This window comes from Ammospiza nelsoni, chromosome 17, assembly GCF_027579445.1.
Source record: "Ammospiza nelsoni isolate bAmmNel1 chromosome 17, bAmmNel1.pri, whole genome shotgun sequence".
NCBI classification, from domain to species: Eukaryota; Metazoa; Chordata; class Aves; order Passeriformes; family Passerellidae; genus Ammospiza; species Ammospiza nelsoni.
This window is the reverse complement of record NC_080649.1, coordinates 17345457-17360823: the sequence shown is the minus strand read 5'-3', so window position 1 is coordinate 17360823 and position 15367 is coordinate 17345457. Positions and strand designations below refer to the sequence as shown.

The 15367-nt window shown below is 53.7% G+C and overlaps 1 protein-coding gene across 1 annotated transcript; it reads left to right on the top strand.

Annotated features, from left to right (window-relative positions):
• The first annotated feature begins 944 nt into the window (after positions 1–944).
• Positions 945–13909, top strand: LOC132080782 (serine/threonine-protein kinase pim-2-like). The gene is made up of 8 exons (XM_059484063.1): positions 945–1016; positions 2188–2355; positions 3274–3381; positions 11410–11997; positions 12121–12171; positions 12369–12735; positions 13378–13554; positions 13803–13909. Exons 1-8 carry the CDS (start codon positions 945–947, stop codon positions 13907–13909), a joined length of 1638 nt encoding a protein of 545 aa, XP_059340046.1.
• The last annotated feature ends 1458 nt before the right edge of the window (positions 13910–15367 follow it).

Genomic DNA, 15367 nt, shown 5'->3' with positions numbered 1-15367 from the left:
TCAGATGCATCTGAGCTACTTTTCCAGATTGTCATGCCTGGTTGCAGAGACACTTCTCCAGAGTGATGAGTTCCCTTTTTCTAAGACACACACGTCCCATATGAGGAGGCATTTAAACTTGGCAGTAGTGTCTCTCTTTTCCACAAAGCAAAGTGACCTGTGTGCCCTGGCAGCCATCTGAAGATAGATCAGATGCATCTCATCCTTGGCTTTCCTGAGTGAGCACTGGCAAGATTCTTACCTGCAGATTGTCTCCTGTAATGATTGTCATGAGGTCCACATTGTTCTACAGACCTTCATGATTTTTCTGCTTGAAATCACATAATTAGGAAAGCTGCTCAAGATGTTTTGCTCACAATTAACTGCAGGTATTGTCTGTGGCTGCAGCTGTCTCCATAGAGAGCAGCAGGCACGACTTTCCCAGGCATTTTTCTGGGGAAGGCTGTGAAAAGATCAGAGAAAAGAATGAGAAACAATTCTTATCCTTACTTGCTGTACCTGTTGTTGTGAACATGTGGAATGTGTTATGGAGATTTGTTTTCCAAAGGGTAATTTCTTAATTGGCCACTGGTGATGGTGTTTTGGATTCAATTGCCCAATCTGGTCTGTCTGTATCAGACTGTCTGTGAGGGCAATGAGTTTCAGTATAGTATAGTATAGTATAGTATAGTATAGTATAGTACAGTACAGTATAATAAATTGATTGATCAGCCTTCTGGAATCATGGAGTCAATGCTAATTATTTCCACTATGGGGATGCCATGCTATGATAATTATCACCACGAGGCCCTCATTTGGTTTTATTTTCCAGGGTGAAATCTCCCTCTGATGGACACCTCCTACCCCGTGCACAAGCCCAGGTCACGACACCTCCAGCTGTGGAAGAAACAGAGCTGCTCCAGAAGCTTCACCATCTCCTGGAAGCCAAGGGGTTTCAGACAAGGATGGAAGGAGTGGAACTCCTCCAAGACCTGTGCAAAACCAGCCCCCAGCTCATCTCCACCAACATTGCCCAAGTATGTGGGGTATCTTCGCTGCTCCTTTCCTTTAGCTCCTTTCCTAAACGTGTAGCAGCAAAGTTAATTCAGTGTGTCTTGGCACTCTGTCCTGGCTGTTTGGGACACGCTGGTCCCTCTCACTCAGACAAATGTAATTCAGGTCCAGGCTTCAGGACAAGTTATTTCAGTCCAGCTGTATTTGTCTGGCAGGTGCCTATTGATGCTGTTCATCTGATGATGGCAGAATTTTCTGCTGTTGTAACTGCTGCTGTCTCCTACTTCCAGTTGGGTTAAGTGAAGGGAATCCAGCCCCTGAAAGCATGGCAATTGTTCTCTAGACCAAAAATGGGTTTGCACAGGGAAGAGAAGTATCAGGCTGGGTTGGTTTAAACCCAGTTGTTTCATTTAAGAATACTTCTATATACTCCATCTTGTCTTACACAGGCACAGCTCTGGCTACTCATTTCCATCCTTGTTCCTATTCCTCTTGGTAAAGACAGTGCTCACCCTTCTTGAGGGTCTGTTTTTCTCTTTGGAAAAGGAGGAAAACAGCTAAGGACTCATCTCTGCCTTCTCCTCCCAGTAGCTGCTTTTTCCCCTTTTCCAGGAAAAGGTGCCTGACAATGTGGCTGTCAAAGGACTGAACCTGCTCTAATGAAAGCTGTACAGCACATGACATTTCAGAAGTCCACCTGTTACTTAGAGAAATGGTCTGGATCCTAGAAGAGTTGATCCAAGCCCTGCACTTCTCCAGACACAGGTTCTGAGAAAAACAAAATAAAACTTAGATCTCCTCCAGCCATAGTTTTGGCAAAATCATAATTGCCTTCAGTACTTGAGGCAACTGTATAGAAAACCAGGCATTGTAAACATCTGCTTCCATTCAAAGCAAAGGTAGTCTTTAGCATTAATAAATGGAATTGATTTAATGATTTATAGATGGAGAGAAATACCATAGGAACTATTCTGTCCCAGCCAAACCTCTTAAAATCAGAAGAAAATCTTTCAACCAGCATGAGGTTGTGCCACCATTCCAGTGAGTGGCCCACATGAAAACAGTGAAATTGTGCAAGCGAGTGCTGCCCTGACAGAAAGGATCACTTTCATCTTTGACATTGCTGACTGCTACAGCCACTCTTCAAACAAGGACATTTGAATCCAGCTTTCACATTGCTTGTTCTCTTCACAGCTTTTTGATTATTTTGTCCTGAGAATATCTGGCAGCCACGAGAAAGTGCAGCAGAGGGTGCTGGACGTGCTGGCTGAAATCACAGGAGCCCTGAAAGATGCCTTGAACCCGGTGATCATTGGTTTGGTGGAAAGAATAACAAAGAACCTGAACTCAAAGGATGCCAGGGTTCGTGGGGCAGCTGTGAAAGCACTGGGAGAATCCATTGCTCATTTGGGTAAGGCTGAGCCCTGGCAGGGACTCTCCTCAGCTTCGTCTCTGTCTCTCCTGCACAAGAGAGCGCTGAGTGCCTTGGCAGCTGCTCTTGTCTGTGGAACACTGCAGCTGACACCCGCCAGAGGCTGTGCAGGTGCAGTCCTTATGCACCATCCCCAACAGGCTGGAATGGGATCAGCATTTCCCAACAGTCCCAGGAGCCCTTGGCTCTGTGCTGCTTGTCTGAAGAGCAAGTCCTGGGCTACAGCTCTGCTACACTTCAGAGGCAAATGGGGTTTGGAGTTTGCTTGGGCCCCGTCTGACTTCCCAAATGAACAGCTTTGGTGTTGGCATGAAGGGACACTGACCCATCAGAGCTTCTGCAGAGCAGCCACCTGGGAGGCTCTACATCAGAGGCATTAGCTGCCTATTTTCCACTTTTCTTCTTTGTCTTCTATGTTCAAAGGGGAACTTGTGATTCACCAAGTTCATTTCTTTAGAACAAACAGGTATAAACCCAGCTGTCAATGATGCCTTGTTCCACATGTTGTTTTGCGTGGGGCAAGATGGCCACAGCAATTAACTACATAGGCAAGGGCTGCTGTAAATTCCTTTGCCACAGAGATTTATGTCAGCTCTGAGAATGCTGCACTGGGGAAATATGCCTGAAAAATGGACTGTTGAAGAGGCAGGTCTTCAAGGGGAGTTTCCACTTTCTCCACCCCAGCTGCTCTGTGAGGAACTGCCTGACTCAGTGCCTTTCTGTGACCCAAGTATGGGGCTCTTCCTTTTTGCTCTGGGATGCAGTGAGGCTGGTGGGTAAGGAGCTGTGTCTCTGTCCCGGCAGTGCTTGTGCAGGGGGTTCATGCCAGGAGCCCTGAAGTCGCCCAGCGCGACGCCCTGCCCGTGCTCTGGTCCTGCCTGGAGAACAAGGCGCTGCCTGTGCGGAGCGCCAACGTCCGCACCGTGGCCACCAAGCTGGCCTCTGCCCTCTGCAAGGTGATGGGCACCCAGCTGAAGGAATGTGCTGCCAGCAAGCCTCCACATGTGCGGGAAAACCTCTCCAAAATGCTGGGCTGGTGAAGGCGAGATGTTCTCCAGAAAGCTGAGGAAGCGCTGAGTTGGACACCTCTGGATTTGCCTTTTGAGCTGTGCCAAAAATGACAAAATCCTAAGGAAGGGTGTGCATCTGCCCCTGCTCTCTCCATCACATTTCCTAGTCATGGCATGGGGGGCCTGGAGCAACTCCAGATGGAGGACAAGGTGAAGGCAATCATGGCTCAGCCTCACACAGAGGTGAGGGGGGAGCTGGGCCAATCTCTGCTGGCAGGAAGGGTCTTGTGGCAGCCCAGAGAGGCTGTGCACATTGCCAGGGAACAGCTGCGCCCTGCATGTGCCCCTGCAATGAGCTGTGCTGCTGCCAGTGCCCCTGGAGCTGTGGGGCTGCTGAGCTGTGGGGCAGGCAGAGGAGCAGGAGGGTGCCTGTGCAGCTGAGCCATTCCTGGGGAGCACAGGGCTCTGGGCTCCCTGCTGTCCCAGGGCAGCCCAGAGGCCAGGCTGTGCCTGTGCCAGCTCTGGGCAAGTGGCTCAGGGTTTGCCCTGGCCTGCCTCAGTGTCTGCCAGCAGGAGCATGTTTCCCTGTGCAGCTGTTTACACATCTCCAGGAAATGTGTCCCATGAAATACAGAGCTTCAGATGCTTTAGGTTTGCATGGTGGCCTCTGCTAAACTTTGCCTCTCTGTTAAACTTTGTGTCTCCATTTTGCACATCTGGCTGGTTACAGTCTTACCGAAAAGTTTTCTCTGGACACTTCTGATATTCTCTCACCCACAAAGTCCTCGCCTCCCGTCCAGAAGAGCTCTCTTTCCTCCCAGCTCAGGAAGAAGCTGCCGGCTGTATGAAGAGTGTTTGAAGAATAGGATTGATGTCTTAGGCTTCATAGTTACAGCTGTACATATGTTCTGATCTTTAGATACAGTTCTGAATTAATGTGTTTTGATTGTATCTTTAAAATTTGATGACACACTTTTAATTGTATATATTTTATTTTGATGATGAAAAAAAAGTAAAAAATAAGTAACATTTAAATAAACCAAGAGGAGAATGTGAGACCAGGACCTGCTAGCCTAGAGATTATGGGAGTGCAGCTCATTCAGTGTGCCAGTGTCTCACCACATCCTTTCCTCATTGGGCCTCTCCTCTTCCTCTTTGGCCATGTTTTCATTGTGTCATTTGTGCTGCCGTTTTAAACTTGTCATTGTAACAGGGCCACACATTGACATGTTTGGGGGACAATGGATCCAAAAGATCCTGTCTAGTCAAAGGTTTCCTACCTAGGTGTGTTCTGTGCTCACTAAAGGCCTGAGCAAAGAAACCAAGAGCAGTGTGCCCAAATCCCAAAGCTTTGCTCCTTTGCAATCTCCCACAGATCTGGCTCACAGGTGTCTTCAATCACAATTCCATAGGTAAGAAGAGGTCATGTATTTCACTGGGAAATGATGCACTGCTTTGGCAAAGTCACCTGTATGTATATTTACCCGGGACAGCAGTGCAGCTGTGTTGTTTGCACCTTGTTTGCAGAAGGATGAGTGCCCTGGGAGGCCAATAACAAGTGACAAGGGTTCCTCAAATCTGCACTGCAGCCTGGGCGCCATTCAGCCCAGAGCTAGGGGATCATTTGTTCCCAGGGACCAGTGCTTGCCAGTGGAATGAATTCCTACACAGCCGGAAGAAGCAATTCTGGATTCAGCTCCAGCTGTTGGTGGGCTGCATGATCATTGACAATGCTGCCCTTCCAGAAATTATTCTGCAGTTTCCTTTCATAGTAATTTGAAGCTTTTAAACTTCACATTTCAATGTGATTTACCTTAGGGAAAAACACTTCTGGGCCCGGTGCAAACTTAAACCTTTTGACAGCAAAGTCCTCAAGGTTGCCAGCTTCTGATGTCACACAATGTCACCTGGCTGCATGTGTTTGCTTAGCTCTGGGTCTAGTCCCGGCCTAGCAAAGCCCAGGCAGGGTGGCACATTGCAGGGAAAATTGGTCCATGAGCTTCTGGGGTTGCCATCAGCAGCAGAGTGAATGTGCCCTTTGGGGATTCCTCTGGAGACAAAATTAAGGACCTACTCCATGCCACAATATTCTCTTAGATCTTTCTAAAATATCCTGGAAAAGGCTGTGAAACTTCACATCTCCTTGCACAGCCACTGTTTGAATAGGGGCATTTTTGTCCCTCCTCAAAGTCATTGCTCTTGCACACCAGAAACATGAACATCCACCAACAGGAATGATGCATGGTCCTGCTGCTGCTGCTGCAGAGGACTGGGCAGTGCAGGCCTGGGTATTACCAATATGAGCACTTAATTAGCATTTCATGCCCCTTCAAGCTGTCCAGATCCCAGGGCTTTTTGTTTCAAAGCAGCCACTGCACCATCTCTAGGGAAGAACAGGAAATGGGAAATAGCGACTGCCAGCCTTGCAGGGGTGTGGGGGAAAACCTGAAGTGTCTGCATCAAAAGATGAATGTGAAGAGTGTAATTGCCAGAGCAAACGCTTTGTTAGGATAGCAGGAGCAGTTCTTTACTGCATGCTTGCATGAAGATCATTTGGGATCTCTTTTTTATGTCTCATGCAGAAAAGGGACTCTTAATAATACCATGCTACTTAAACCAGATTGGAATGCAGCTCTGTAGTGGTTCACAATGAAGCAGACAGCCTGCTGTGTCACTGCCAGCCCTGCTGAACCTGCAAGGGACTGTAGTGTATCCCATGCCTGTTTTGCCTCCAAGCAAAGCTTGGTTTTCCTTATTAGTGTGGAGTAAATACAAGAGTAATAAAATGGACAATTAAACTGGCCACTTTGGAGGATATGCTCATGCTTTTGCATGTCAGTCCAGTACCTCATGCTCCCACGGCTTGTTACTCATCATGAAATATTTTAACAAAAAAAGTCAGCTCTCATGTTACATCTGAATAAAACTGCATCAGATCATCAAGAATTCTGCTGTCAGGAACAAGACAAGAGCCTTCCGACACTCACTTGCAGCTGTCCTGGATTGCTGCAGCCCTTTGTGTAAAGCTGCTGCAGACAGAGTGTTTGGAGTTGGTTTGGGCCTTTATGAAAGATCTGTGGAGCAGTGTGCAGGGCTCTCCTGGCAGGAAACTGTTTGTCCAAGCCCAGGGACACGGTGCCGGCAGGAGCGGAGCGGCCCCGCTCCCAGCCCGAGAGTCTGTGGGCTGAGCCACGCCGGGGAGACAAGGCAGCGAGGGGCTCCAGCCCAGCTGCTTCACTGCCCTGCCCGCTCCATGGAGCTCTGCCGTGGGAGAAAGCCGACGCCGGATGAGTCCCTGAGCTTCCATCAGCTGCTGGAACTGCTCCGTGACAGCTCCTGTTCTTCCGAGAGAGACCCCGGCGCCTTCTTGGAACGCGTGTCATGGGGGATTCTGTTTGATAATAAACTGTTGGGGGTTTGCCACTTCCATCCATTAGTAATAATTTCCTATTGCTGGAAAGGGATTGTTGGCACACTTTAGAGGAGACGACTTATTGCACAATATCCTGTTTGAAGTTGTCTCAAACTGTGTGAGACAGATGGCTTCACACAGGAGCATCCCCAAGGCTGCTGAGGGGAAGGCACAGAGGAAGACAAACCCAGTATTTCTGAGGGAACTCCTTGACACAAACCCAACCTGAGCTGTCAAACAGCAGACCTGATGTTTTGAGACATGGGCCAAAGGGGAAACCTTTCAGTGTGTTTGGTCCAGGCTGGGCTATGCTCGAGGCAAAGGTGTGTCAGAGTGTTGGATAATACTCTTTTCTTGACCTAGAGATGGGGCAACTGAGAGGTGTTTTAAAAACTTTTATTCAATCTTCAGTCTTATGAGAAGGGTGAGACAATACAGATGTTATAATTCATGCCATCACCATCAGAAGCCAGCTACTTCCTAATTATAATACATTATAAGCGTTTCTTGGTCTTTCAGCCTTTTGCCATGCCATGTTGTAGATGCCTTAAAGCCAATGATTTAAAAATACTCTTTGTGGGTCCCACTACAATGCATCTTTCATAGCTCTGTTTTTCCAAAATCTTATTTGCAAGGCCATCTTTTGAAACTTTTTTCCAGCTGCATTCCTCTCTCAACAATATCTGTCCTATTCCATGGAAATTTTTAAGTTACCATGTGGGATCTCAGCACCTCAGGATGGAGGTGCAGAGAGGCCGAGACCACCCTTGGGGGGCTCGGGAATCCTGGAATGTTGCCAGAAGTGTCTGGTGGCAGGATTTTGATCCTACACAGGAGATGAGACCTGTATGAGGACTGGGAGGATTCCACTGGGTGAATGGTGAAGGGATAAGTTAGTTAAAGTGTAAAACACAGGGTTTAGGATTTTGGTACAGGGGGGTCTAGAGAAGTAAGATGGAGGAATTGGGGCGTGTCCTGTCCTTCTTCTTCTTCTTCTTGGCCTCCATCTTCTGTGGTGGTGGTGGCACTTTGGGATTGGTCATTACTAGAAGTGCACCGGTTAATAAGAGTAGAAAGTATTGGAGAAAAATTATAAATATTGTACACATAACTTAGGGTATAAAGATAAGTGACCGCCCGGGGGCTTGGGGAGTGTGCCCATGGCTGACTTGCTGTGCAGACCTCTGTCGGGCTGAAAGAAAATCTTTTAGATAAACAATTAATAAACACCAAGACCGAGACAAGATCAGAAGTCTCTCCTCGTCCTTTGAAGCGTCGGCTCTCCAAGGCCATCCCTGGGCCTTTCCAGGCCACCTAAACAGCAACACAGAAAACCTTACATTACCATTTTATGTCTCAAGATTTATATACTGATTCATACTTTCTGGGCCTTCTATTAGGCCCTAAAAACTTTCTACAAACCCATTTCCCACATCAATGCACTTGGCTCCTTCTCTCCTCATTGTGCCTGGCAAGCACAGGAGCCCAGAGCTCCTGCAGAACCCATCACAGCACTCAGTGGGAGCAAACTTGTGTCCAGTCCTCACCCGGAGCTGCGGTGCCCGGCATTCCACCACACTGGAATGAGGAACTGTTCCTGCTCTTTCAGAAGGAGCTAAGGAGCTTTGGCCTTCAGATCAATTGTCTGCAGGCTCCTGCAGTGCCTGGTGCTGCTCCCTTGCCAGCGGCACCCCAGGCCAGGGGGGCACATCTGGGCTGCTGTGTCTGGCTCTGGGGCTCCCTGTTCTGGGCAGTGAGGAGGAGCTGCAGAGGCTCTGCAGGACTGACAGGATGGGCTTTGGGGCTGGCAGGAGAAGCTGAGGGACCTGGGCTGCTGGAGCTCCTGAAGAGGAGGCCCAGGGCTCGTCCTGCAACTGCTCCAAGGGTGGTTTCAGAGAGCCCCAGAAGCAGCAAGGGTGGAACAGGCCATGGAGATCATCAAGTCCACCCTGTGCCCTGACACTGTCCTGTCTCCCCTGGGCCTCCTCTCCTCCAGGATAAACAACCCCAGCAGCTCCCTCAGCCATTCCTCAAAGCTCTTGTGCTCCAGACCCCTCTCCAGCCTTGTTGCCTTTCTCTGGACACGCTCGAGCCCCTCCATGTCCTTCCTGAATTGGGGGGCCCAGAAGTGGACACAGCACTCGAGGTGCTGCCCAAGCAGTGCTGAGCACAGCGGAAGAATCCCTGCCCTGCTCCTGCTGGCCACACCATTCCTGATCCAGGCCAGGAGCCATTGGCCTTCTTGGCCACCTGGGCACACTGCTGGCTCATGTCCAGCCTGCTGTCCATCAGTGCCCCCCGGTCCCTTTCTGTCTGGCTGCTGTCCAGCCACTCTGGCACCTTGCTAAAGGAGGGAGGCAGGGAGGGAACGGGTCCAGATCCAATCCTTCCTGAAATGTGGTGTTTGCTGGCACTGCCAGTTCCCACATCTTGGTATTTCCCTATTCTGGTACAGCCCAAGTGCAGCAACTTGCTGGCAAAGAAAGCCAAAACCAAGCAAAGACCTGGTACCTACAGCAACCCAATCTCGGGTTTGCTGACACCGCCAGTACCCAGATCGGGAATGGTTCAGATGCCTGCACAGCCTAATTCCAGCAGTTTGCTGGCACAGAAAATTAGCATCTAGCAATTTCTCAGTGCCAGCAAAACCTGGCTGCAAAAAATGCAGCAATTTTCTGGAAAGAAGGCCAGAACCCAGCAGCTTCCCGGCGCTGCCACCAGCACCGCCCAGGTCTGGTGTTTGCTGGGCAAGTGCCCAAATCTGGAAATTTCCCAGGGCTGGCACAGCCCAAGTCCAGCAATTTGCTGGCACAGAACGCCAAAATCTGGCAATTTCCTGATGCCAATACAGGTGCCCAGACCTGGTGTTTGTTACCACTGCCAGTACTCAGATCTGGAAATTTCCCTATTCTGACACAGCCCAAGTGCAGCAATTTGCTGGCACAGAAATCCAAAACCTGTGGCAGCTTCCTGCTACTGGCTCTGGCACCACCCCCACATCTTGTGTTTCATGTAACCAGAACCCAGATTTGGAAATTTCTCAGTGCCAGCAGAGCCCAAATCTGGCAGATTTCTGTCGCCGGCGATGACACCACCCAGATCTGGTGTTGGCTGGCAGCGCCAGCGCCCAGATCTGAAAACTTCCTGGTGCTGGCACAGCCCAAGTCCAGCGATTTGCTGGCACAGAAAGCCAAAATTTGGAAATCTGCAGGTTCTGGCACCAGCATCATCCAGCTCTGGTGTTTGCTGGGACCACCAGTGCCCAGATGTGGAAATTTCCCGATGCCTTCACAGCCCAGGTCTAGCAATTTGGTTTTAGCTAGCTTAGGAAGCGAAGTTCCTCGGACTGTGACTTGTCTTTCTCTTGGAATTGTTTAAACCTGCTCTGGACTGAAAACCCAGACAAACACCGGCAGCAGCTCACACCTGTGGCCCACCAAGCTCTGGGACGCTGCATTCCAGCACCAGAGGGACTTAGAAGAGACCGAGTGAGCCAACTACAACCCACAAAAAGGACTTTCTGAATGTGCCATCTCTTCAGCACTGTCAGAGGTTTTATTTAATATTATTCATTTTTCATGCTTGTGAATACTTTACTTGTTAAATAAACTGGGGTTTTTTTCACTTTTCTCAAGGGAAGTCTTTTCCTGAACTAGTAGGGGGAGGGGCCGCTTGAACTTGCTTTCTAGACAGACCGAATGAAACGATGCAGGTTTTTGGAGATTTCCTCCCAAAATTTGCCCTAAGCCAGCACAAACAGTCATCATGCAAATTTCACCAGTGCCGTAATTTCCCGGTGGCAAATCTTGTGACAGAAGCTTGACCTTGTTCTCCATGAGAGATTCTTGGGAAGAGCAGACAGGAGAAGATTCCTGGAAAACTGAAACAGCTTTCCAGAAGGGAAATGAAAATGAAAGAAACAATCCAAGATGTTTTCCTCTATTTATTTCTATGCTCCCTTTTTCTATGTTGCATCCCAGTAATTCCAGATGCACCTGACCTCTAAGATTGGTGACTTAGTGATTTTTAGACACACTAAAATACTATGAGGCACACACAGTTTTCCTTCCCCTGTTTTTACAGGAAAGCAACACTGGAGGTGTCAGTGCAGTGCTGGGCTCAAGTAGGAATCCTACCCCAAGGGAAGGTGGCCCGACAGTGTTTGACGCTCAGCAAGGACAATGCACAGCAGCGAGCGAGGGGATCGCTGTGCCAGCGTGCAGGAGTCAGGGCTCTGCATCCGGGCTCAGCGCTGCAAAGTTCCCGTGTTTGGGCAGACGGAGGGGCTGTCCCCGGGGCGCGCGGGGCTCGAACGTGGGGCTCGTGGGGCGAGCGGGGAACGGACACGGGGACGAACGGCCCCGGTGCTTCAGTTGCAGCGGCGGCAGCGGCGGCAGCAGTAGTGGCGGCGGCGGCAGCGGCGGCAGCAAAGAGATATTTTGATTACTCTCTCTCTTCTCTCTTTCTTCCTCTCTCTCTCCCTTTCCCGCTGTCGGGCACCCTTCTCTCGGGGTCCCTTGTCCGGCGTCCCTCTCCTCTCCCCTCCTCCCTCCCCCCTGCAGGGCCGGGCCATGCCCCCGGCCCGCCCCCGGCCCCGGGCGGGGCTGCCCCGTGCCCGGCCCCGGCCGTCCCGCCGCGGTCTCGCCTCCGCCCGGCTCTGGCCGTGCTGGCGGTGGCGCTGCTGGGCGGGCATCGGTGCCTGGGGCGGGGGCGGCACCGCCGCCCTTCGGCTCCGCCTGGCCCGAGCCCGGCCCCGGACCCGACCCCGACCCCGGCCCCGGCCACAGCCCCGGCGCCGGCGCCGGCCCCGGCTCCTCCCGGGGCCCGCGGAGCGCACACGCGGCGCGGCCGCTCCCGCCGCCTCCACTGCGGCTTCCCCGGCCCGAGCTCCGCCGCTCGGCAGCGCGGCCGCCGGCCCCGAGCCTCCCGTGCCGCATTCCCGGGAGCGGACGCCCGGGCATGGCCGGCCCGGGGCGGGTGAGGGGCGCTCGGGGGCCGTTGCTGGCCCCGGGCCGAGCGCTGACAGCCGCGTCCCGCCCGCAGGGACGGCGCAGGAGGCCCTGCAGGAGCGGTACCGGCTGGGATCGCTGCTGGGGCGCGGCGGCTTCGGCAGAGTCTTCGCGGCCACGCGGCTCTCGGACGGCGCCCCGGTGAGAGGCGGGGCCGGCGGCGGGCGCAGGAGGAGGGGATGGAGGAGGAGGAGGGCGGAGGGCGGAGGATGGGGCTCGCAGTGCGGGCGGCGAGCTCACCCCGCTGCTGCCCTTGGCTTGCAGGTGGCCATCAAAAGGGTGCCACGGAACCGCGTCCGGCACTGGGGCGAGCTGGTGAGTGAGCGGGGCCAGCAGCCGAGGCTGCCGGCCGGGGAGGAGCCGGGGCCCGGCACGGTGGGAGCCGCCAGGACGCCCCGAGGGAGAGCGGGCGTGGGGCCAGCGCAGGGCGCAGAGCATCCCGGGCTGGCTGAGGGCTTCCCCAGGCCTGGCACGGCATCGGCCCCACTGACGGCGTCGTGCTCCTTCCGCAGCCCGACGGCACCAGCGCACCCCTGGAGGTTGTGCTGCTGGCCAAGGTGTCCACTGGCTTCCCCGGTGTGGTCCAGCTGCTGGAGTGGCTCGAGCTCCCCAACTGCATCGTGATGGTGCTGGAGCGGCCAGAGCAGTGTCAGGACCTGCAGCGTTTCATTCGGGCACGGCGGTTCCTGCCCGAGGAGGAGGCGCGGGAGCTGTTCCGCCAGGTGCTGGAGGCCGTGCGGCACTGCACCAGCTGCGGGGTCCTGCACAGGGACATCAAGCCAGAGAACATCCTGGTTGACCTGGACACCGGGCAGGCCAAACTGATTGACTTTGGCTGTGGCACCTACCTGCAGGACACAGTCTACACTCACTTTGCAGGTGAGCCTACACAGGGCTGTGCTCCCGCTGCTGACATCTCATGGCCCAACATCTCCCAGCCCAAGCTGGCTGTGGCAGCGGGGATTCTCCCTTTTGCTGCCAGTCAGGGCACTGAATCTTCAGCTGAGTTGCTTTAGAGCGGGGCTGGGTGGGCAGCCATCTTCCAGCCCTGCTGGCAGCCTTTGCCAGCCACTCTGCCCAGGACTGGGACTGGGCTGGGGCAGCCAGCCCGACCAAAGCAACCGTGGGTGGGGGTAGCAGAGAGGGAGGGCGGAACCTGTGCCCCAGCCACTTTGGTGTGCAGATGAGAGGAAGGGCTTGGACTGCTCCACTCGCCCTGTTTCCCTTGGCTTCATAATATTTTTGGGGCAATGCAGGCAGGGAGGATATGGGCAGGTTTTTTCCCCAGCATGGAGTGGGTTTTTCCTTTGCATGTCATGGTCGGGCCTAGCCAGGGCTGCCCTCTTCCAGCACCACAGGCTTCTTTTCCAACCCTAACTTTGTGCACAAGTCCCAGGTGCTGGCGAGAGGGCAGTGGTCACCCTGGGTGCCCCTGATGCAGCCCCTGCAGGCGCAGGGATGCTGGGGCCAGGCTCTGGGAGCAGCAGCATCCCCCTGATGAACTCCATCTGTATTCCATAGGAACACTGTCGTACAGCCCCCCGGAATGGAACGACTTTGGCTGGTACCATGGCGAGGCAGCTACCATCTGGTCCCTGGGCATCCTGCTGCACCAGATGGTCTGCGGGGAGCACCCTTTCAGGAGGGGCCAGAACCTCAGCTGGGGCCAGCTCCCGCTGCCACAACGGCTCTCTCAAGGTGGATCCTCTTGTCTGGGCACGGGGGGAATGCCAGTGCTGGGAGCCAGCAGCGGGGTCGTGGGCATCCCGCTCTGGCAGCTGCTGAGGAGGTGGCACATGTCCTGCTCTCCTCCAAAACAGGGAATTGATGGGAAAGTTTAGGCCCAGCTCTGAGCACATCCAGCATGGCCTGGGCATGGGAATAGTGGGGCAAAGCAGACAGGAGCCTTCTCTGGCTGACCTTCAGTTTCTGCTTTTTCTCCCCAGAGTGCAAAGACCTGATCAGGTGGTGTTTATCCGTGAACTCCTTGGACAGACCTACACTGGAAGACCTGTTCTGTGATCCTTGGATGTGGGATATTCCTCTGCCATAGAAGAAGGGAGAGAGCCACAGGCACACTTTGATCCAGAGCCCTGGTAAGTTCCTACTCCACATGTGCCTTGGCAGTCAGAAGCAAAGGAACCCAGAGCTTTTTGTGCTGCCAGTGTCACTGCACCGGGGTCATGGGATGGGAACACGCAGCCCTTGTGCTGGAGCTGAGCTGCTCTGCCCAGCACTGGTGGCCGCCATCCCAGCTGGTTTTGCTTGTCCTGGTTTCCTGACAGCTGGGGCCCTGGGCAGAGCCCTGAGAGCCTGGTCTGCCCCCAGGGAAGGAGAAGGAGCCCCTGGAGAAGCTGTACCGGGTGGGGATGCTGCTGCTGCTGCTGCTGCTGGAGACAGCGAGGGAGACATCAAGGATGACAAGCTCTTCCTCAGCCTGGCCACGGGAGGCTGAAGGTGATGGACTTTGATTCTGGCACCTTCTTCAAAGCCAAACTCCACAGGGAATTTGCAGGTGAGTCCCCACCCAGGGAAATTCTGCCAGATTTGGGCATTGCCCAGCCTGGCGGGGAACCAAAGGCTCCCCCTTTGCTGGGGCAGATGCAACTCATTCTTCAGTGGCTGCCCAGCTGCTTTTGGCAGGGCTGGGGCATGGGCTGGGGTGGGTACGAAATGGGAGTGGGCTCCTGGCCCTGCCAACAGCCCCCAGCACCCACCGTGCCCCGGGCTGGGGCTGAGGCAGCGAGCCCGACACAAACAAACCCCATTGTGGGAGCAGAGGTGGGACTCCAGAACCTGTGCACAGCTGCTTTGCTGTCCAGGCAAGGAAGGGCTGGGCTGCTCCACTGCCCTTGTTTGCTTCGGGGTCACCGTGATTTTGGGGGGCAGTGCAGGGGGGAAGAGAGAAAGTGTGGGTTTCTCACAGCCATGGCTGGGTTTTTCCCTACCATGTAGGGGTTGGGCCTTCCTCAAGGGCCTGACAGAGATAAGAGTTTTTACCGTTTTTCTTTTTTTCCCTTTTTGTCTCCAAACTCTTTTCAATAATGTGTTGTTTGTAATTCCAGAGGAAGCATTCGAGGTGGTCCAGTGTGGATGGGGAAGTGCTTGGGAGCAGCTGTGGCATGGATGGGCCGTGCCCTTGGAGAAGGCTGAGGCCATGGTTTGGGAGCAGCTTTTCTTGCAGCCGTGGCTGGCGTGAGGTGGGTCCCTGTGTGCTTGGCAGGGTGGGATCAGAGCTTTTGGGAGCTGGCAGCGAGCACAGGAGCATCCTGCTCTGGGCAGCTGCTGAGGGCTGGATGTGCCCTGGCTGGCTGCAGGCTGGGCACATGTGCTGCCCTCCTGCTCTGTGCCAAAGGCAGCAGGGATGGGCAGCTCTGGGCACAGCTCTGGGCACAGCCAGCATGGCCTGGGCACCGCAGGCCTTGGCACAAGGGCACAGGAGCCCTCAGCTGACGGGCGGTTTCTGCTTTCTCCCCTTGCAGCCGGGCTCTGCGGGTGCTGAGGCTGCTCT

Bases quoted from the DNA above. Each gene is read 5' to 3' on its own strand.
- LOC132080782 (XM_059484063.1), top strand. From the start codon at position 945: ATGGAAGGAGTGGAACTCCTCCAAGACCTGTGCAAAACCAGCCCCCAG. The intron at 2,356-3,273 runs GTTCGTGGGGCA...GAAGTCGCCCAG, and splicing joins TGAACTCAAAGGATGCCAGG to CGCGACGCCCTGCCCGTGCT. The intron at 3,382-11,409 runs GTGATGGGCACC...TCCCCCCTGCAG, and splicing joins TGGCCTCTGCCCTCTGCAAG to GGCCGGGCCATGCCCCCGGC.